This window comes from Nomascus leucogenys, chromosome 2 (genome assembly GCF_006542625.1).
Source record: "Nomascus leucogenys isolate Asia chromosome 2, Asia_NLE_v1, whole genome shotgun sequence".
Classification (NCBI taxonomy): domain Eukaryota; kingdom Metazoa; phylum Chordata; class Mammalia; order Primates; family Hylobatidae; genus Nomascus; species Nomascus leucogenys.
The window spans coordinates 7,389,714-7,413,167 of NC_044382.1; the positions used below are offsets into that span (position 1 = coordinate 7,389,714).

The 23,454-nt window shown below is 39.9% G+C and overlaps 1 protein-coding gene and 1 pseudogene across 1 annotated transcript in view; both read right to left on the bottom strand.

Annotated features, from left to right (window-relative positions):
- The window catches only part of RANBP17 (RAN binding protein 17), a 431,538-nt gene that overhangs the window by 30,048 nt on the left and 378,036 nt on the right, over positions 1–23,454 (bottom strand). The window contains exon 25 of the mRNA XM_003273231.3: positions 4,757–4,923. Within this exon, the coding sequence (XP_003273279.1) occupies positions 4,757–4,923 (167 nt within the window). The remainder of the gene's footprint in view (positions 1–4,756; positions 4,924–23,454) is intronic.
- LOC105739270 lies at positions 18,805–19,969 on the bottom strand (annotated as a pseudogene).

The following is a 23,454-nucleotide window of genomic DNA, read 5'->3' on the forward strand; positions in this document are numbered from 1 at the left end:
AAAATACGAAAAATGGCTTATTTGGAGAACATTTAAAAAAATTTTGAAGCTCTAAAGCCACAGAGCAGAGAATAATAAACACAATTCCAGGTGAGAGGCACATAAAATATCTTTCCCAGGCTGCTATATACAAATGGAAAGGCCTGTAAGGATGTTGGAAAACCTTTATGTCGGGGTTCAGGCTTCCTTTACTATGGAAGCTTGAGGAGGTAACTTTTGCAATTTGGAATTAACATTCCTCATGCAATTATGCTTCCAGCAAAATAGGCCCAGGTTGGGGGAAAAAACAGTTCAAACTAGTAAATAATTGCAGTATCATTGCATCAGTTTAGTTTAAAGAGCTGACAAACCCTCTCTAAACTCCAAGCACAATTAGTCATTAGGGTCTAGTTTTTCAGCACTGTTAAGCAATTTGTAATCCATTCCTTTTAATAGGGTTAGGCATTACTTAACCGACACAGATGCCTTGAAAACTGAAACCTCAAGTTATAAAGCAGCAACCTTGTTCATTACCTTCTGTGATAGGCAAATCATCTATTAAAAACAGCATTTAATGGGCAACCAATGAATAATCAATGGCTCACTTTTCATCTGAGTGTGAAAATGAAAATAATCCAATACAAAATCCCACTGGTAACAGGCTGAATCTTGGGTTCTGCTGCTCTTCAGGGCTGATTTATAAGGTCTTGGAAAGCTGATGTAAACAGATGATCAATGGGACCCATCCCTGCTAATAATAACCCCCAACTGGCCCACTCCCTCTTTTTCAAGTCCATCCCTTCAGGCTATTAGTTCTGTCCAGCTAATTCTTCCCACTACTCCTGCCTGCTGCTTTTACTCTGGCCATCCGTTCAGTCCAGCCGACTCAGAAGTAATTTTATACGCAGCAGAGAGCGGGTGGAATTGATTTTTCACTCAGCGCTCTGTTCCCATCTGAATAATTATCAATTTTACTGCCTCATAAAGGGAAGAGTCAAAATTTCAAATCAATTCAAAAGAGCTTTTGAGACGACAGAAACTGTGCATAAGAATAGAGGTCAAAGTTGTCAGTGACCTAAGGAGATGATGTCAGATATTACTATACCTAATAGCTGACATCAGAGGCACTCAAGATGATATAACCTAGTGCTAATGCAAATCATATTTATGCTGACTACCAGAGCCCAGTCATTAATATTTAAAATGCTATCTGAAAGCCTACATTCCAAATAAATAGAATGTATTCCACTGTTAATAAAGATATATCACTACTTAGTCATATGCTATAAAGTGAAGGATTACCAAGTATTATTAACACACAGAAATTACTTAAACCAACAAATGCATGCTAATTCTGAGTAAAGACAAACTTGATTTGTCTCCTGCCCAACCACATTACTTGCTTTGCAAAATATGATATGGTATTTTGTCTAGGGCCATAGCCTATTGATTTGTGCTAAAATTTTCTACCAACTTAAAAGTTTCTGCCAAAGTTTATGGGACAATACTGTGATTATGGCTGAGTGCTGGCAGGAGTGATTTGGTGGCAGACTTGTCCCTTGCAATGGTGGGGTAAAGGCTGGGTCTGATTCCTAGCCAATCCATGAATTTTTTTTTTTTTTTTCTTCAGTGGGGACATGCTCTAAGTTAGTGATCCTCAACCTTCTTCATGCAAAACACATGAGGGCTGTGACACACTCCCACCAGTACCAGTGGCTACTGCATTGGGGTGGGGTGGGGAGGGAGGAGAGACGCTGACATTTTGATAGCATGTATATTTTGAAAAGCCATTCCAGGTGAAGCTGAGATATTATCCTCACCTTGAATACCAATGGTGTGAGTAGTAAGAACTTGGGCTTTTGAGTCAAACAGACCTTGCTTCAAATTCCAACTCTACCACTTTCCAGTTGATCTCTCTGTACCTCAATTTATTCATCTGTAAAATGGGGATGCCGATATCCACTTTTCAGGGTTGTTGTGGGGTCTAAATGAGGAGACTTCTCTGACAATACTCCCTCCCCATGTATTTCACTTTCCCTCCCCATGTATTTCACTTTCGTTGTCATCACTATATTAATGAAATGATCAAATAACTGGTGAGTTACTTGTCTCTTTGTCCCATGGCAAGAAATTTTGTAAGGAGAGAAATTATGTCTCATGAATCTTAATAGCTCTTGCACCTGGCACATAATAAATTCTCACTAAATGTGAGATACCTTCCTTTTTCCTTTGTATTAGCAACATGTTGTAACAGTTCCAGGGTCACACCAAATAATTATAGGTTTACAGCCCTTTGCCTAGTTACACAAAATATGAATGACACCCATTATTCCTGGAAAATAATTGGTTAACTGAAACATTACCACAAATAACGTTTACGTAATTTCATTTAAATATTAGCAAAAAATGACAGCCAGGAAGGAACCCTCTTTCATAGCTGTCTCATTCTATTTTCATCATTTACTGATATAGAGTGACATTTTCTTTTTCTTTTCTTTTTTTTTTTTTTTTTTGAGACAGAGTCTCGCTCTGTGGCCCAGGCTGGAGTGCAGTGGCGCAATCTCGGCTCACTGCAAGCTCCGCCTCCCGGGTTCAAGCAATTCTCCTGCCTCAGCCTCTCCGAGTAGCTGGGACTACAGGTGCCTGCCACCACGCCCGGCTAATTTTTTTGTATTTTTAGTAGAGACGGGGTTTCACCGTGGTCTCGATCTCCTGACCTCGTGATCCGCCCGCCTCGGCCTCCCAAAGTGCTGGGATTACAAGCGTGAGCCATCGCGCCCGGCCTTTCTTTTTCTTTTTTTTTGAGATGGAGTCTCTGTCGCCAGGCTGGAGTGCAGTGGTGTGATCTCACTCACTGACTCACTGCAACCTCTGCTTCCCAGGTTCAAGCAATTCTCCTGCCTCAGCCTCCCACATAGCTGGGAACACAGGCACACACCACCATGCCCAGCTAATTTTTGTATTTTTAGTAGAGACAGGGTTTCACCATATTGGCCAGGCTGTTCTCGAACTCCTGACCTCATGTTCCACCTGCCTTGGCCTCCCAAAGTGCTGATATTACAGGCGTGAGTCACTGCACCCGGCCGACATTTTCTGATGATTGCAGGCAACTTATTTGCTCCCTAACGGTCATAGAGCAACACACTATTGATGTGTTTACATTTGCAAATTACAAACTATTATGGATGTAATTTGGCAAAAGGAAACAACTGAAAACAGGATGAAGATACTTTCCAAATTTAGTGAAATTAGAAAATATAGTGATGGGGCTAGGCGCAGTGGCTCACACCTGTAATCCCATCACCTTGGGAGGCTGAGGTGGGAGGACTGTTTTTGCTCAGGAGTTCAAAACTAGCCTAGCAACGTGGCAAAACCCCTTCTCTACAAAAAAAAAAAAAAAAAAAAAAAAAAAAAATTAGCTGGATGTGGTGGTGTGTGCCTGTAGTCCCAGCTACTCAGGAAGAGGTTGAGCCCTTGAGAGACAGAGGTTGCAGCGAGCCCAGACTGTGCCATTGCACTACAGCATGGGCAACAGAGTGAGACCCTGTCTCAAAAAAAAAAAAAAAAAAAAGAAAAGAAAATATAGTGATGGTATAGCCATAAAAAATGGTATTGTTCTTTTTGAAATATTTTTGGCATGTATGTTTTTTTAAAAATTTTTAAATTTTCTTTTTTCTTTTTTTTTTGAGATGGAGTTTTGCTCTGTCATCCAGGCTGGAATGCAGTGGTGTGATCGCGGCTCACTGCAACCTCTGCCTCCCGGGTTCAAGCGATTCTCCTGCCTCAGCATCCCGACTAGCTGGGACTACAGGTGAGCGCCACCACGCCTGGCTAATTTTTGTATTTTTAGTGGAGACGGGGTTTCACCATATTGGTCAAGCTGGTCTTGAACTCCTGACCTCGTGATCTGCGTGCCTTGGCCTCCCAAAGTGCTGGGATTACAGGCGTGACCACCATGCCCGGCCTAAATCTTCTTTTTTAGAGCTGGGGTCTTGCTATGTTGCCCAGGCTGGTCTTGAACTTCTGGGCTCAAGCAATCCTCCTGCCTCTGCCTCTGGAGCAGCTGGTACTACAGGTACTGCATCTTGCAATATTCATTTCTTATGCATGCCGTTACTATTATTTGCACAAGTGAGTTTTTTAAAATGGTATTAAACTTGGACCTAACCCATTAGTTAGAAAATACATTAGAAAATAAAAAAATAGTGGTTTTATTACTTATTAGTTAGATGTTATTGAATATATTACCTCACCTATCTGAACCAAGATTTCTCATTTTAAAATGGGAAAAATAGCAACTATGATATGATGAATGAGAAATTCCTAGCAAGCTGCCTGGCATATACTAGGAGCCCAGCAAATTGTAGTTTCCCAATATACCGGAATATTCATAAGGCAAACTTAAGATGACATTATCAGAGACACCAGGAGAGAAATCAGAGGCTGACTGTCTGCAGTTCCGGTTTTGTCTAATTTTTCTCAGGCCTCTGGAAAAACTATCCTCTTTTTGAATTCTAGCTCCACTGAGGTGAGATGAACAACCCAGGTATTTCTTCAGGGTGGGTAATCCTAGGGCCTGTGGTTTCCCCCCACTTTCAGGGAAAATATTCCCAGACAATACATATATATATATATAAAATTATTATTTTTATTATTATTATTTTTTTTACCAGTGTAAAAAGTCTTGGCAAGACCAGCTGCTCTAAGATAAATTCGGGGCCAGGTATGGCTTCTAGGAACATTTGTTTCTTAAGCCAGGTGATCAACCACCAGTTACCTGCTGCAGGACATCTGGGTTTTGCTGCATAAAATGTAATAGTCTCTGACCAGCCTGGGTAGCCTCTCCGCATCGAAGTGGCTTCTTGCCCTCTTTTGCTATGTGCTTGAAGAGGTAGGTGACGATGTAGTCTAAACTGGTACAGCAGCTGGAGGAGACAACTGTATCTGTACAAATAGTAAATAAGAATTCATTTGCATTACTTAAGTATTTGCTCCATTTGATTATCTAATGGCTCCATTAAAAATAATTACTTTCTGGTTTCAAAGTGCTTTTATCAAATTGCAAGTTATTTGAGGGCAGGAATTTGTTTTTTTGAGACAGAGTTTCATTATTGTCACCCAGGCTAGAGTGCAATGGCATGATCTCGGCTCATTGCAACCTCTGCCTCTTGGGTTCAAGCGATTCTCCTGCTTCAGCCTCCTGAGTAGCTGAGATTACAGGTGCCTGCCACCACACCCAGCTAATTTTTGTATTTCTAGTAGAGATGGGGTTTCTCCATGTTGGCCAGGCTGATCACGAACTCCTGACCTCAGGTGATTCACCCGCCTTGGCCTCCCAAGGTGCTGGGATTACAGGCGTGAGCCACTGTATCCAGCCAGGAATTTGTCTTATATAACTCTGAACCCAGTATCTATTATAGGGCCTGGCCTAGAGACACATAAATAAATAATTCCTGGATAGATTAGGCAGATTTTTCCATCTGCGACCTTAACAACCTCTTTTCAGTTCAAGTGACTGTTTATTAAGTATCTACTTAGTGCAACGTGCTCTGTTTTATGGGAAACAGTGGTCTAACCTTGTCCTGGTGTCAAAGAACTCATGGTTTAGTGTGCAAGTCACTGTAGCATAATGCTGTGTAAAAATGACAAATTGAGGATTTTGAGGGAGGGATCACATTTAGATGCGGATCAAGGAGAGTTTGGTGAAGGTGGCAGCACCTGATAGGGTTTCAAAAGATTATTCCAATTAGACATAAGGAAGGATACTTTTCAGGTAGAGGGATTAGCACAAGGCAACAGTGTGGTGGGAAAGATACGGATTTTGGAGCCAGACAGTTCTGGTTTCAAGTCCTATCTTTGCCAATTACTTTCTGTGTTGCTGATCTGAAAGAGCTACTTCACTTTTTTTCACCATTTATAAAAGACCTTGCAGAGTTGAATGAGAAGAAAACGACAAGAAGTTCATTAGTAATAAAAATAGCTGACATTTATTAAGAGCTTACTATGAGTTACTGTGTTAACTGCTTTACGTGTTATTATTCTTAATTCTCATACAGCATTATAATAGTTACTGTTATCCATTTACAGGTGAGGACACTGAGTTTTAGGGAGCTTAGGTGCCTTGTCCATTGTCACACAGCTAGAAGACTGCACAGCCAAGGTATGAAAATAAATAAGGAGTTGGACTCTGGATCTGTACTCTTTTTGAAAATTTTATTGTATTTTTTTTTTCAATAATTTTTGGGGAATAGGTGGTTTGTGGTTACATGAATAAGTTCCTTAGTGGTAGTTTCTGAGATTCTGGTGCACCCATCACCCAAGCAGTGTACACTCTACCCATTGTGTAGTCTTTTATCCTTCACCCCACCTACCTTCCTTCTACCTGAGTCCCCAAAGTCCACTGTATCATTCTCACGCATTTGCGTCCTCATAGCTTAGCTCCCACTTATCAATGGGAACATATGACATTTGTTTTTTCTGGATCTGTATTCTTAACCACTACATTAAAACTAGGTAATAAGCAAAAATATATGTAAGCACCAAACACCTTTTTGTTGTTGTTGAGACAGGTTCTCACCCTGTCACCAAGGCTGAAGTGCAGTGGTGTGATCTTGGCTCACTGTAGCCTTGACCTCCTGAGCTCAAGTGATCCTCCCACCTCAGCCTCCCAAGTAGCTGGGACTGTAGGTGTGCACCACCATGCCTGGTTACTTTTTGTATTTTTTGTAGAGACAGGGTTTTGCATGTTGCTCAGGCTGGCCTTGAACTCCTGAGCTCAAGCGATCTGCCAGCCTCAGCCTCCCAAAGTGCTGGGATTATAGACGTGTGCTACCATGTCCAGGCTAAAACAGCTTCTTGAATCACAATGGGCACTCAAAACATGGCAGTAACTACTGGTTTGCCTCATGGTAAAAAGAGAAGGGCATATTCAAGAAGTAGAACTTTTGGTTTCAGAGAGAGAATGTGTAGAGATGTAAGAGAAGGCCGACAGAGCAGGTTGAGGATCTTACTTGAGGGCATCCAATAGTGGAGTGCGACATTTACATTTAATATGAAAGGTTAATGGAGGTGTTATTGACAAGTAAGTGATAGAGCAACAATTTATTATCTCCTTTGTACACTAAAATTATTATCTCATTTACTTCTAACAACTACTTTGTATAGTAAGTATAATTTGCATTTTAAATGAGAAAACTGAAGCTTAGAGATTAAGTTGCTTATCAGAAGTCCATGGTTTTGAATCAGCATGACACCGCCCACATTTTTTGGCTAACAACAACATTTGCACATGATCCCTGGGAGTTTATGATTAGTAAGAGAAACAGTTAACAAGAGCAACAATTAAAATGGTGAACAGGTAGACTCAGAAGAGGAGAAGTAGACTAAAAGAGTAGGGTTGGGAAGCAGATTATAAACTTCCTAAGGGAGTAGTTTCTCATTCATCTTATTCATCTCTGAGGTTCTGAGACATATGTATGCCTGACATAGATTACAGGTGAAATATCAGCAGAATTAATTAAAGAATGAGTAGCTAAAGCTAACCCCAGAAAGTTTTCTTAGAAGTCTTAAGTTGTGTTTAGTAATAATACCCAGCATTGATAAAACACTACAGTTTAAAAGCTCACATTTATCATTTTAGAGAGAAATGTCATGGAAAATAGAAAGAGGGAAGTTTTGGGGCAAGTTTTGAAATACAGTCATATGCATTTAACACAGAGGAAAATGGTAGGTAATACAGGATCATGAGGGATGAGGGGTTGAATGGAGGTCTAAAAGACAGCCGTGGACCATAGTTTTGGAAAACTGTGCAACTACAAAGCTTTTAAGAAAGGAGCTTTTCCAAAGGTTGGTTAATGGATACAAAAGTATAGCCAGATAAGAGGAATAAGTTGTAGTGTTCTGTAGCACTAATAAGGTGACTATAATGAACAATTTGTTATATATTTTCGAGTAGCTGAAAGAGCAGATTTTGAATGTTCCCAACACAAACAAATGATTAATGTTCGCAGTGATGGATACTCTAAATGGTCATTACACAGTGTTTACCTATATCAAATATCACATGGTACTCCATAAATATATAAAATTATCATGTGTCAATTAAAAATAATAAAAGCCAAAAATAGAGTTTTCCCTTCTAAAGACATGGCATTTGATTGATTAATCAATAACTGATTGATTAGTTAATTTATTCTTCATCTCTCCATATTAACTGGGTTACTTTGTAGAAAAGGGAGCTTTGGTTTTACAATTCTGGGATGTAGCATAGTATAAATGGAAAATGTCTAGGCCTAAAAGTCAAACACAGACTTGTTGAACCTGGTTGCTTTTCTCTTTTCCTTCATATTTCTACATTTCAAGTCCCAATCACAAAAGTAAATGGATTAAGTAACTTGACATCTACAAAGATAAGCAGGAAGCAGATATGGTTCCCCTCACCAGTGAAGAGCAATATGCTATCAATCATATAAAAATTATAAAGACTTCACATAGATTTGGTGACCACATGCCATGCAGGTTGCATTAAAAGGTTCCAATCTACTGAGTCAGCTGTGAAAAAGCCAGGTAAACACTTTAGACACGAAGATTGGAGCATATATCCTTGCAATAAAAGCAAGAAGAGCTTCCATTATGGTTGATTTATGGTTGAGGACTTTGAAAAAGATAAATGTTATTTCAAGGTAGATTTTAAAGTGTGGAATCATAAGGATCACAGGGCATTTGTTCAAAAACAGAATGAATGGTGCTGAAGACTATGTTTAACTATTGGTTTTCTTTATTTGCAGCTCAAGCTACTATGTGAGATTCAAATAATGATACTTTCCAGACATAAAAGGCAGGCAGAAGTCATGAATTTTCATATTTTGTCCTAGTTCTTGGTATTTAAAATATTTTAAAAGGGATTACACCTGTAATTTTGGAAATAATTTTTAGGCCTAATAGGCATTTTGTCCTCTGTAGCAACTTGTTGTTTGGCACTGAAAACAATCAAGTGCTTCTCTTCTCCTGGAACCAGTCTCCACAGGAAGCACATGCATCATTAATAGCCTACTGCTCACTAAGACCCATCATTGAAAGCTGCTGAAAAATTAACTGTATAGGAAAGAATTGCTTAACTGAGAGTCAGGAAAAATGAGGCTGAGCTGAAATCTGCCTTCAGCTCAAAACTTGTCACCACAACACAAAGGAGAATGAAGGTCTTAGAAAAATATAGTCTGAAGAGCAATTTCAGAGACAAAAGGCCTATCTGGGTGGGGCAGTGGTTTTGGAAATAGGTGAGTCTAGGTTTGAATCTATTATTTCCTAGATGTTTGACTTCTTGAGCTTCAGGTGCACCTCTGTAAAATGTGATTAATATTACCCGCTTTGTAAGGTTTGGCATTAAGTGTGCAAAAACTGTAACACAGCACCCAACACATAGAAGGTTTTCCCTTCCCATTTGTTTTCCTGGCTGTTTCAATCCCTTAAACACCAAAGCTCTCTTCTGTCTTTAGGTTGTTTTTTTTTTTTTGTCTTTTTTTTTGGGGGGTGATGGGTGAAACTAATGTGTAAAATCTCTAAGTTCTAAATATTTCCTAAATGTGTCACTCCCATATTACATTCATACCACATGACATTCAATTCAATAATGTGTCCAAAATAACAACATATCCTCTTTTATTCTTTATATAAGTTTTATTAATAATGAACTTCATGGGAAATGATCTAGTAGTTCCTAGTTGGTTCAACTTTTTGCTTGCTCTTACCTTTCCTTGTTTAGGCTTTTAGGCTACCCTTTACTTCTGCTTGAAATGCATCCATCCCTGCTATGACTAATCTTAGAGGCCTTCCTCCATCAGTCTACATTTAGACACTCTCTATCCAACACCCCACTTGGTTTTTTAAATTTGTACAAATTTATAGTGTACATGTGAAGTTTTGTTATAAGTATATAATGCTTTCTGATCAATATATGGTACTGAGGGTGTCTGTCACCTGACTACAATACATTTTTGTTAACTATAATCACCCTACTCTGCTATAAAACATTGAATTTATTCCTTCCATCTTACCATGTTTGTACCTTTTAACCTACTTCTCTTCATCCTCTCCCTTGCCCCTCACTCATCCTTTCGTCTCTGTTATCTATCTTTTTCTTTTTTTTGAGATGGAGTCTTGCTCTGTTGCCCAGGGTGAAGTGCAGTGATCTCGGCTCACTGCAATCTCCGCCTCCTGGGTTCAAGCTATTCTTACTTCAGCCTCCTGAGTAGCTGCCACCACAGATGTGTGTGCCACCATGCCCAGATAATTTTTTTTTTTTTTTTGAGACAGAGTCTCACTCTGTCACCCAGGCTGGAGTGCAGTGGCGTGATCTCGGCTCACTGCAACCTCTACCTCCCGGGTTCAAGCGATTCTCCTGCCTCAGCATCCCCGAGTAGCTGGGATTACAGGTGCCTGCCATCACGCCCGGCTAATTTTTGTATTTTTAGTAGAGACAGGGTTTCAGTATGTTGGCCAGGCTGGTCTCAAACTCCTGACCTCAAGTAATCTGCCCACTTGGGCCTTCCAAAGTACTGGGATTACAGGTGTGAGCCACTGCGCCCGACCTAATTTTTGTTTTTATTTTATACTTATTTATTTATTTTTGAGACAGGGTCTTGCTCTGTTGCCCAGGCTGGAGTGCAGTGGCACAATCTCGGTTCATCGCAACCTCCACCTCCCAGGTTCAAGCCATTCTCCTGCTGCAACCTCCTGAGTAGCTGGGATTACAGGTGCCCACCATCACACCCAGTTAATTTCTGTACTTTTAGTAGAGATGGGGTTTCACCATGTCGGCCAGGCTGGTCTCAAACTCCTGACCTCAAGTGATCCACTGACCTCAGCCTCCCAAAGTGCTGGGATTACAGGCGTAAGCCACCATGTCTGACCCTTGTTATCTATCTTTCCATTCTCTACCTCTACGTGATTAAATTTTTGAGCTCCCACATATGAATGAGAACATGTGGTATCTGTCTTTGCCTGGTTTATTTCACTTCTCCAGTTCCATCCATGTTGCTACAAAAGACATTATTTCATTCTTTTTTATGGCTGAACAGTATTCCATTGTGTATATATACCACATTTTTTTAATCCATTCATCTGTTGATACTTAGGTTGATTCTGTGTCTTTGTTACTGTGAATACTGATGTAATAAACATTTGAGTGAGGCATTCCTGTGGTATACTGTCTTATTTTCTTTTGGGTATACTCCCAGTAGTAGGATTGAACAGTAATTCTATTTTTAGTTTTTTGAGAAATCTCCATACTGTTTTCCATAGTGGCTGTATTAGTCTACATTCCCACCAACAGTGTACGAGTTTCCCTTTCTCTGCATCCTTTACGACATCTGTTCTTTTTTGTCTTTTTAATAATAGCCATTCTGACAGGGGTAAAATGGTATCTCACTGTGGTTTTGATTTGCATTTCTCTGATGATTAGTGATGTTGAACATTTTTTCACATACATCTTGGCTGTTTGTATATCTTCTTTTGAGAAATGTCTATTCATGTCATTTGCCCAGTTTTTTTTTTTTTTTTTTTTTTTTTGAGACGGAGTCTTGCTCTGCCGCCCAGGCTGGAGTGCAGTGACGCAATCTCGGCTCACTGCAAGCTCCGCCTCCCGGGTTCACGCCATTCTCCTGCCTCAGCCTCTCCGAGTAGCTGGGATTACAGGCGCCCGCCACCACGCCCGGCTAATTTTTTTGTATTTTTAGTAGAGACGGGGTTTCACCGTGGTCTCGATCTCCTGACCTCGTGATCCACCCGCCTCGGCCTCCCAAAGTGCTGGGATTACAAGCGTGAGCCACCGCGCCCGGCCTCATTTGCCCAGTTTTTAAAGACTGGGCATAAATGTCATTCATGTCATTTGCCCAGAATTATTTGTTTTTTCCTATTGAATTGAGTTCCCTATATATTCTGGATATTGGTCTCCTGTTAGATGAATAGTTTATAAATATTCTCTCCCACTCAACAGGTTGTCTGTTTACTCTGTTGGTTATTTCTTTTGTGATTCAGAAGTTTTTAGTTTAATTAAGCCCCATTTGTCTAATTTTTGTTTTTGTTGCTGTGTTTTGGAGGTCTTTGTCATAATTTTTTTGCCTAGATCAATGTTCAGAAGAGTTTTCCCTAGGTTTTCTTCTAGTATTTTTTTTAACAGTTTTGGGCTTTAAGTCTTTAATCCATTTTGAGTTGATGTTTATACATGGTGAGATAGGGGTCCAGTTTTATTCTTCTGCATGTGGCTGCCCAATTTTTCCAGCACCATATTATTGGAGAGACTGTCCTTTCCCTATTGTGTATTCTTGTCAGCTTTGTTGAAGATCGGTTGGCTGTAAATATGTGATTTTATTTCTGGGCTCTCTATTCTGTTCCATTGGTTTATGTGTCTATTTTCATACCAGTATCATTTTGCTTTGGTTACTATAGCCTTGTAATATATTTTGAATTCAGGTAATGCACTGCCTGCAGCTGAGTTCTGGTTGGTCAAGATTACTTTGACTATTCAGGCTCTTTTATGGTTCCACATGAATTTTAGGATTTTAAAAAAAATTCTGTGAAGAAGGATGGTATTTTGATAGGGATTGCACTGAATCTATACATTGCTTTGGGCAATATGGTCATTTTAACAATATTAATTCTTCAGATCCATGAGCATAGGATGTTTTTCCATTTATTTGTGTCATCTTCAACTTCTTTCATCAGTGTTTTGTAGTTTTCCTTGTAGAGATATTTCACCTTCTTGGTTAAATGCATTCCTAGGTGTGTGTGTGTGTGTGTGTGTGTGTGTATATCTTTTTTTTTTGAGATGGCGTTTCGCTCTTGTCGCCAAGGCTGGAGTGCAATGGAGCGATCTCGGCTCACTGCAACCTCCATCTCCTGGGTTCAAGTGATTCTCCTGCCTCAGCCTCCCGAGTAGCTGGAATTACAGGCATGTGCCACCATGCCTGGTTCATTTTGTGTTTTTAGTAGAGACAGGGTTTCTCCATGTTGGTCAGGCTGGTCCCGACCTCAGGTGATCCGCCCACCTCAGCCACCCAAAGTGCTCAGATTACAGGCGTGAGTCACCATGCCTGGCTTCCTAGGTATTTTTTTTTTTCGAGACGGAATCTCGCTCTGTCGCCCAGGCTGGAGTGCAGTGGCGCAATCTCGGCTCACTGCAAGCTCCGCCTCCCGGGTTCACGCCATTCTCCTGCCTCAGCCTCTCCGAGTAGCTGGGACTACAGGCGCCCGCCACCACGCCCGGCTAATTTTTTGTATTTTTTAGTAGAGACGGGGTTTCACTGTGGTCTCGATCTCCTGACCTCATGATCCGCCCGCCTCGGCCTCCCAAAGTGCTGGGATTACAAGCGTGAGCCACCACGCCCGGCCCTTCCTAGGTATTTTATAGCTACTATAAATGGCATTGCCTACTTGATTTCATTCTTGGATAGATCATTACTGGTATATAGAAATACTATTGATTTTTGTACAATGATTTTCTATCCTGCAACTTTAGTGCGTTTATTTATCAAATCTAAGTTTTTTGAAATCTCTAGGTTTTTCTGGATATAAGATCTATCATCAGCAAAGAAGGACAATTCGACTTTCACTTTTCCAACCTGGATACCTTTTATTTCTTCTCTTGCCTCGCTGCTCTGGCTAGGACTTTTAGTACTGTGTAGAATAAGAGTGGTGAAAATGGGAATCCTTGTCTTGTTTCAGTTCTGAGAGAGAATGCTTTCAACTTTTCCCCATTCATTATGATTTTGGCTGTGGGTTTGTCATACGTGCCTTTATTGGTTTGAGGTATGTTCCTTCTATGCCTAGTTTGTTGAGGGTTTTTATCATGAAAGATGCTGAATTTTATCAAATGGTTTTTCTGCATCTATTCAGATGATGATATAGGTTTTTATCCTTAATTTTGTTGATGTGATGTATCACATTTAATGATTTGTGTACACTGAATTAACGTTGCATTCCTAGGATTAAGTCCCACTTGATCATTGTGTATTATCTTTTGGATATGCTGTTGGATTTGATTTGCTAGCATTTTGTTGAGGATTTCTGCACCTATGTTCATAATGGCCTGTAGTTTTCTTTTTTTGTTGTGTCCTTGTCTGATATTGGTATCAGGGTGATCGTGACCTCATAGAATGGGTTAGGGAGAGTTCCCTCCTCCTCAATTTTTTGGAACAGTTTTAGGAGGACTGGTATTAGCTCTTCTTTGTATATTTGGTTTTGTACGTTTGTACCTCTGGATTTGAATCCATCTGGTCTTGAGTTTTTTTGCTGGGATTTTTTTTTTTTTTAATTACTGATTTGATCTCACTAGTTGTTATTGGTCTGTTCAGGACTTCTATTTCTTCCTGGTTCAATCTCAGAACCTTGTATGTTTCCAGGAACTTATCCATCTTTTTCTAGGCTTTCTAGTTGGTGAGCAGATCATTGTTCATAATAGTCTCTGATGATCTTTCATATTTCTGTGGTATCACTTGTAACATCTCCTTTTTCATTTCTGGTTTTATTGGGGTCTTTTCTTGGTTAGTCTAGCTAGTGGTTTACCTATTTTGTTTACCTTTTTGAAGAAGAACCAACTTTTTGTTTTGTTGATCCTTTGTATTTTTTATTTCTTAGTCTCTAATTCATTTAGTTCTGCTCTGATCCTTACTGTTTCTTTTCTACTGCTAATTTTGGGTTTGGTTTTTCCTTGCTTTTCTAGCTCCGTGAGGTGCACTGTCAGATTGTTAATTTGTAACCTTTCCACTTTTTTGGATATTAGCATTTATAGCTATAAACTTCCTTCTTTTTTTCCCACAAATAAATCAACTTTAATAGATACTATTTTGTATCTACATAGCGCCTTCTTCAAGAACCTTAAATGTGGCCGGGCGCGGTGGCTCACGCTTGTAATCCCAGCACTTGGGAGGCCGAGGCGGGCGGATCACGAGGTCAGGAGATCGAGACCACGGTGAAACCCCGTCTCTACTAAAAATACAAAAAATTAGCCGGGCGTGGTGGCGGGTGCCTGTAGTCCCAGCTACTCGGAGAGGCTGAGGCAGGAGAATGGCGTGAACCCGGGAGGCGGAGCTTGCAGTGAGCCGAGATCGCGCCACTGCACTCCAGCCTGGGCAACAGACCGAGACTCCATCTCAAAAAAAAAAAAAACCTTAAATGCTTTACAGACATTATCTCTAATTAAGCCCCACAACAACCCTGTGAGGTAGGTATTACTCCCATTTTAAAAGACAGGGAGACTGAAGCACAGAGAGGTTAAGTGACTTGCCCAAGGTCACACAGTTAAATTCACTGAAGAGCCAGGACACGAGCGCTTTAGCCTCTCAGCTCCCAGTCAAATACCTCATGATAGGATCTTTAATAAAAAGTGTTTTTAAAGGAGATATCAAGAGTAGTTATGTTATAAAAATGAGGTCTTTCTACTGCCATCAAAGAAAGAAAAAACCCTATACTGATGGTTAGAGGCCACAAGACCCATATAATACAACATTTCCTTTTTTCCCTATTCCCAAGCCTCCTGGTTCCTGTCTTAAATAATCTTTTAAAGGTAAAATTTCCAAGACAGAAGCCACGTGACTTAAGAAGTGGGATTTAATTTAGAATATTTACTTTTAGTTACAATAATTTATAGAAATTTTTATTCCAATATACAAAATATAGGACAGCCATCCCAACAATCATGTACATAGTTACACAGCAATCAGCCACCATTTACAACTTAAACCAGCCCCACATTTTCATCACAGTCAACCAACATACAACCTCACAATGCTTTCTTCATGGGTCATTTCTTACTTACTATACCTGTAGTTTCTCCCCCAACCCTGACCCTATATGTTTTAAAAGTATATTGAATTTTTGATAAACTTCAAAACATTTTACTTAGATCCAGCTGCATTAACAAGAAAAAGTAAACGTAAAACTGTCACCCCACAGTCCCTCCCCTGACAAATCATACTATGAAGTATGGTGTAGATGTGAACAAAGTATGTGACTACCAGGAACTCAATACATATACTAGAACTTGCTTTAATATGAAATTTAACTTGGCTTTTACTGCATGTTTTTTTAAATGCAAAAATGTAAAAATAAACACAACGTAGTATTTCAATGCTGTACTTTTATGCCAATGACTTAATCTATCTTTCTTAAACATGTTGTGATATAGCTAATGTTAAAACTGACACAGCTTCACTTTCCTCTTTTTCTCTGTACTGAAAGCTGCAGAAATACAGCTTTAATTTCAAGACAATTTGGTTTAAGTCCTCAAAATAAAAAGTGTGCATCCACTTCCACTGCCCTGACTTTCCCCACATTGTTGACTGTGATTCTCTGTGGCATGTTGGTAGATCAGGCAGGCTATATATAATTTGTACAAAACATCTCTAGCCAGGGTAAGGCTTTAGAAACTATCTTAAAGAGAAACTTGTCAAAATACTTTTGATATTTAGTACAAATACTAAATACTATACTTTTCTCCCAGCACATCTGTTTAAGCAGCCCAATTACCTAAGTGACCCTGTTAAAGATCTGCTTATGGAAGAAATAGGTGAAGTCATTTACTGAGTCAAAAGATACAGATAATAAATGTTAATAACAGCAGCAGACTAAAAACATTCCTTTTTGTTGTTTGTTTTCCATAGTCAACAGTTTTAGCAAAATAATTTTAAAAATGATAGATTTTTTTTTAAATTTACTGCCTGAAAAGAGTTTAATAAAGAACATCCAAGGCCTGATTGCTGTTATTCTGAATATAACTTTCAATAATTTTCTGCAAGTTACATTCGGCTACTGTCAGACAACTTACTGATGCACGGAAAAATGTCCAAAAAAACTGCAATGGTTTACATATATTATGTACATATATTACTTCTTAAAACTCCCAACAGAATAAAGTCTTAGCAAACACAAATTTTAATTTCTGAACACCCTTCCAGTAAGATTTGTAAAGGTGGGGTGAAGGGGAGGAAGGACTTGTTTTTTGTATTCCTAGTCTACTTGATTAAAATTTAATCTTCAAAGGGTTTGTTTAGCTCACTATCCAGGCTGCTAGGGTTGTGATGAACATTATTACTTCTTTCCAGGGTAAAAAATGACATCTGAAAATAACGTAAATGCTATGACATGATTTTCCCAAGCATGACCTCAACTTGAAACATTAGAATACTTAAGAATTCTAAAGATTGGTATACCACCACTGCACTAGAATTTTTAATTATTCCAACAATTACAGGAATTTTTTTTTTTTTTTTTTTTTTTTGAGACGGAGTCTCGCTCTGTTGCCCAGGCTGGAGTTCAGTAGCACGATCTTGGCTCACTGCAACCTCCGCCCCACCGGGTTCCAGTGATTCTCCCACCTCAGCCTCCCAAGTAGCTGGGACTACAGGCGCGTGCCACCACGCCCAGCTAATTTTTTGTATTTTTAGTAGAGACTGGGTTTCACCGTATTAGCCAGGATGGTCTCCATCTCCTGACCTTGTGATCTGCCCGCCTCGGCCTCCTAAAGTGTTGGGATTACAGGCATGAGCCACCGTGCCTAGCCAGGAATTCTTTTTATAGTTTTTTAATTTTATGAAATTAAAGCTGAAGAAAATAACTGATTTAGAAACCATAATAAAAGGACAAATATTTGGCCAGAGATATCAGTTCCTCCTGAAAAAGGATATTTACCTCCTCTCATTGCAGTTTTTCTCAAGGTATCTTACTGATTTCAGATAGAATTTAAAATTCACAGCCGGGCACGGTGGCTCACGCTTGTAATCCCAGCACTTTGGGAGGCCGAGGCGGGTGGATCATGAGGTCAGGAGATCGAGACCACGGTGAAAACCCGTCTCTACTAAAAATACAAAAAAATTAGCTGGGCGTGGTGGCGGGCGCCTGTAGTCCCAGCTACTCGGAGAGGCTGAGGCAGGAGAATGGCGTGAACCCGGGAGGCGGAGCTTGCAGTGAGCCGAGATTGTGCCACTTGCACTCCAGCCTGGGCGACAGAGCGAGACTCCGTCTCAAAAAAAAAAAAAAAAAATTCACCTTAAAAATAGAAACAAACAAAAGGACTACTTAAACTGACATTAACTAACAAAAATATGCTCAAATTTACTGACAGAATCATGGGCACTTCATACAATACTTAGACTCTACCAGTTTTAAGTAAAATAAATAAGGAAAAAATTATGATTACAAAACCAGTCTTTCTCCTTGGGGAAACAAAAAGCCACTTTTGACCAATTGCTCCCTATATATATTATTATAAGCTTCTTCAGAGAAGCAAAACATCTTTGTCTTCCTGACACTGGATTATCTAGCATGTTAGTTTTTACATCAGGAAGGCAACTGCAAATGTTGGGCCCAAAAGTGTTTCTGGTTTACTCTTGAAAAGACCACTGAATATGCTTCTATACATACTGAACCAGGCAAATTTATGCAGTGTGTTCAACATCATCTCCTTGTCAATACAGCACAGATTCCGACTCTTTCTACTGCACCCCCAAGGAATTCATAGCATTATTGGTGCAATTAATAAAGAGAAAATGCGTGTTAATACTGGAAGGCTGTTTTACAAGAGGAGCTGGTATCTCTGATTTCACCTCCTTGTTGAATGGAACTGTACAGACAGCATGATACCTGAGCAAATAAAGCAACTACCATGATCGGAAGGGCTTGTCAATCCATCGTCTTTGCTTTATAGTGTGCAAAGTGTGCTACTGCCCCTGAGCTTCCTGCATTTCTCTTTTCTTGAAAAATCAGTGCTTGATCCTTTCCAAAATAACCAGAGAAGAAATGCGGCAGAAAGTATCTTTTCATCACGGTTCCCCCTCAATCCCAAGACTGACAGAAAAGGATGTAACCAGACTCAGAGTTCTTTGAGATATCTGATATCAGCCCGTAGACTTCTTCAATAGCTTGTGCATCTATTTTTTTTTTTACAATGTCATCATCAAACAACAACCAAAAATCATGACTCTTAACTACTGCAATATAATGGCCTCGATTGGGACCAATGCTGACAATGAGGCTGCACACACCCTCCACACTTTCATATGAAGCAAGTCTACAAATAAGTCTTCCACAGTGAACCACAACAGCAACAAGGTTGTACATTCTGTCTGGATTGGTGGCATCACCTGAAGTGTTAAATAGACTAAGTTTTAAAGGGAAAACTACCTGGGAAGAGAGTTTTGTAAATCAATGAAGTTGATCCATATATTTAAATCTCTTCAGGTGTAGAGCTAGAATCATGGGCAGTTTTTAAACTTTCATCCGTTTGTGTGTTCCCTGTTTGCTGCGACACTCTTCACAGTAATACTTGTATTCGCTGCATAGAGTTTCCGTGTTGCTGAAAGCCCTTAAGCAGTGAGTAATTGATGTATTTTGTTCCACGTCAACAGAAAGGTCTAAAAAAATCTTCATCTTTGCTGTTTATAGTTTCACAAGTAAGACATCTGGTTTCATTAGTTAATATTCCCTGAAAAACCTCATGAACCCATGTTGGGTCTGGGATGCTGTTACTATTTTCATTATTAATATTACCATTAGGTAAGTGGCCATTTTGTTTTTCCTGCTTTCTCTCTTCTTGTAAAATATCAGCACTTGTATTTAGTAAGTAATTTAAGAATTCATGGGGATCTTGTTGCATGTAGTTGTCAAAAGCTCATTTTCTTTCCGTAATCTTGTGATGAACTTCTTAGGAGGTATTACTCCAACTTTTTCTTCTGAGTGGCTATGCTATGAAAGAGATCTGCTAAGCATGTAAGAAGACTCTCCTTTTTCCTAGGTTGACTCTTCTATGCAAGAACTGTTTCCCGAAATAGACGACAAAAATAAAGTGCTTGAAGAACTGAATTGCAGTAGCAGGTATTCCAAAACTGACTAATCCAAAATAGTGCTCATTCACCGGAAACTGTTCTGGACCAATCTCTTTCTCTAATGCCGAAGCATTGGCGCCCATGGTATGGATGGAAGCGAATTTGGAGACCGTCATTGGGATTTACATCCGGCCAGCACCATCTTCCACCCAATCACAGCGGCGGGGGCGGGCGCGGGAGGAGGGGAGCCGGGCCATCTGCTCGCACCGCACCCCGCGGGCGGGCGGACCCCGAGCCACCACGGACCCACGCACTGAGCCCGCTGGGCCACCACTGCCGTCATCGCCACCGGCGCTCAGGCCTATAAACTTCCTTCTTAGCACTACTTTTGCTATATCCCACAGGTTTTGGTATGTTGTGTTTCCATTCTCATTTGTTTCAAGTTTTTTTTTTTTATTTCCACTATAATTTTTCATTGACCCAATGATTATCTGGGCGCATGTTCTTTAATTTCCATTTATTTGTATAGTTTCCAAGTTCCTCTTGGTATTGATTTCCGGTTTTATTCCATTGTGGTCTGAGAAGATACCTGATGTGGTTTCAATTTTTAAAAATTTGTTGGGCTGGGTGCGGTGGCTCATGCCTGTAATTCCAGCACTTTGGGAAGCCAAGGTGAGCAGATTGCTTGCGCCCAGGAGTTTGAGACCAGCCTGGACAATATAGCAAAAACCTGTCTCTAAAAAAAAAAAAAGCTGGGCATGCTGGCATATGCCTGTAGTCCCAGCTACTTGGGAGGCTAAGGCAGGAGAATTGCTTGAGCTTGGGAACTCAAGGCTGCAGTGCGCCATGATCACACCACTGTGCTCCAGCCTGGGTGACAGAGTGAGACCCTGTCTCTAAAAAAAATTTTTGTTGAGACCTGTTTTGTGGCTTAACATATGGTCTATCCTAGAGAATATTCCATGTTCCAATGAAAAGAATGTATATTCCGTAGTTGAGTAGATTCTGTAGCTCTGTTAAGTCCATCTGGTCTAAAGTCCAGTTTAAATGCAAAGTGTCTTTGTTGACTTCCTGTCTAGATGATCTGTTTAATGCTGAGAGTGGGATGTTGAAGTCCTCCACTATTATTATATTGTAGTGTGTCTCTTCAAATTTAGTCATTTTAGGAATCCAGGTGTTCCAGTGTTGGGTGCATACATATTTAGAACTCTTATAGTCTCTTGCTGAATTGATCCCTTTATCATTATATAACGACCTTCTTTGTCTTTTTTCCCCCTTTTGTTCTTGATATAAAGTCTGTTTTATCTGATATAAGGGTAGCTATTCCTGTTCGCTTTTGTTTTTTGTTTGTGTGGATTATCTTTTTCCATTTCTTTACTTTCACTCTATATGTGTTTACTGCTAAGGTGAGTTTCTTGTAAGCAGTATATAGTTGGATCAAATTTTTTTTTAAAATCCATTCAGCCATTCTATATCTTTTTAACTGGATAATTTAAGTCCATTTATGTTCAAGGCTATTACTGATATGTGAAGGTTTGTTCCTGTCATATTGTTAATTGTTTTCTGGTTGTTTTACATATTCTTTTTTCCCCGTCTTTTTCTCTTACTAATTGTTGTGGTTTGGTGAATTTCTGTAGTGGTATCATTTTAGTCCTTTCTTCTCTTTGTGTGATTGTTTTACTAGCGAATTTTACACTCATGTGTTTTCATGATGGTAAATGTCATCCTTTGTTTTCAGGTTTAGGACTCCCTTGAGCATTTCTTGTGGCTGCAGTCTAGTGGTAACAAACAAATTCCCTTAGCATTTGCTTCTCTTGGAAAGACTTTATATCTCCTTCATTTACAAAGGTTATTTTTACTGGATATAGTATTCTTGGCCAGTTTTTCTTTCTGGACTTCGAATATATCATCCCATTGTCTTCTGGCCTGTAAAGCTTCTGCTGAGAAATCCACTGTTAGCCTGATGGGGTTCCTTTTATAGGTAACTAGATGCTTTTCTTTTGCAGTTTTAAGGATTTGCTCTTTAAGTTTTACTATAGATATTGACTATAATGTACCATGGAAAAGACCCTTCTGTATTGTATCTTCCTAGGGATCACTGAGTTTCCTGTATGTGAATGTCTACATTTCTTGCAATAAATGGGAAATTTTCATCTATTATTTCTGTAAATGTGCTTTCTAATCCTTTGTCTCTGTTCTCATGGATGCTGGCAATTTGAATATTCAATCACTTTATGTAGTTTCATATGTCATGAAGGCTTTGTTCATTCTTTTTCTTTCAAATTTTTTTTTTGTCTGACTGGATTATTTGAAAAAGTCCTGTCTTCAAGTTCTGAGATTCTTTCTTCTGCCTGATCTAGCCTATTGTTGAAGGTTTCAAATATATTTTGTATTTCCCTCAATGAATTCTTCAGTTCCAGAATTTCTATTTATTTATTTTTTTAAATCTCTTTGGTAATGTTCCCATTCATATCCTGAATTGTATTTGTATTGTTTTTCAGATTTCTCTTATAACACACTGAGCTGCTTTAAAATCAGTATTTTGAATTCTTTATCTGGGATTTTGAAAATTTTGAGTAAGATCTATTGCTGGAGAATTACTGTGTTCCTTGGGAGGTGTCATATTTTCTTGCTTTTTCACGTTTCCTGTGGCCTTATGTTGATATCTGCACATCCAGTTTAACAGTCACTTCTTCTTATTTTTGAATTTACTTTCATAGAGGAGGCATTTTTCCTGAATAAGTATCTGTGGTATTGGTTGGGTAGGGCACTTTGGCTTTGATTGTGGATGTATGCAGTAGTATAGTAGTGTAGTATTGTTTCTTTGGTTGTAAGCAGCATTAGTGCTTTCTGTAACTTTCTTGGAGGGTTAGGGTGCAGTTATTAGTGGAAGCTGTGGCAAATTTGTGCTGGGAGCTGGGAAGCCAGGCAGGTCTCAGTCTTCAGGCCCAGTGGTGGCAATGGTGGGATGAACGTGCATGTCTTTGTGCCCCAGGGTGGTATAGGCTGGCACTTGTGTTGGCAGTTACAGGCAAGCTGATTCTTGGGCCTCCAGGTGGCTTGCACATATGCTGGTAGTAGCAGCGGTGGGCTGGGTGGGCGAGCAGATTCTAGGGTCCTTGGGTGGCCCATATGGCATGGGTGATGGAAGTAGCAGTGGTAGGATGACCCTTTGGGTCTTGAGTGGTGCAGGCTGGGTGAGTGCAGCTCTCTGGGTGGACACTGGGCAATGTCAGCAGGAATTCTCAGGATGTGGAGATACAAGGGCTGTGGTTTCCAGGGGCAGATGCAGTCTTGTGACGGCTGCACTCCTCAAATGGTACCCTGCTGCAGCTGTTCAGGTCTGGAAGGGTGAGTGACCCAGCACCAGTTCCCTAGCTGGTGCAATACCTTTACAGGGTCTTCAAATCACTGCTCATGCTAATGTTAAGAGTTCGTAAGGGTAGAAAAGCTTTCATGTGGTTTAGATTGCAGTAGTCTGTGGCAGGCATGTGGACTGCCTAAGTTCTCTCATTTACCCTTTTCTCTGCAATACTGATTCCCTCTGGGCTTCTGGCCAATCTTGGCCGAGCTGGCTGCTTGCTTTCTTCTCTTTCTGTGCCTTAGATCTGTGAGTTCTTTTTTTTTTTTTTTGAGACGGAGTCTCGCTCTGTTGCCCAGG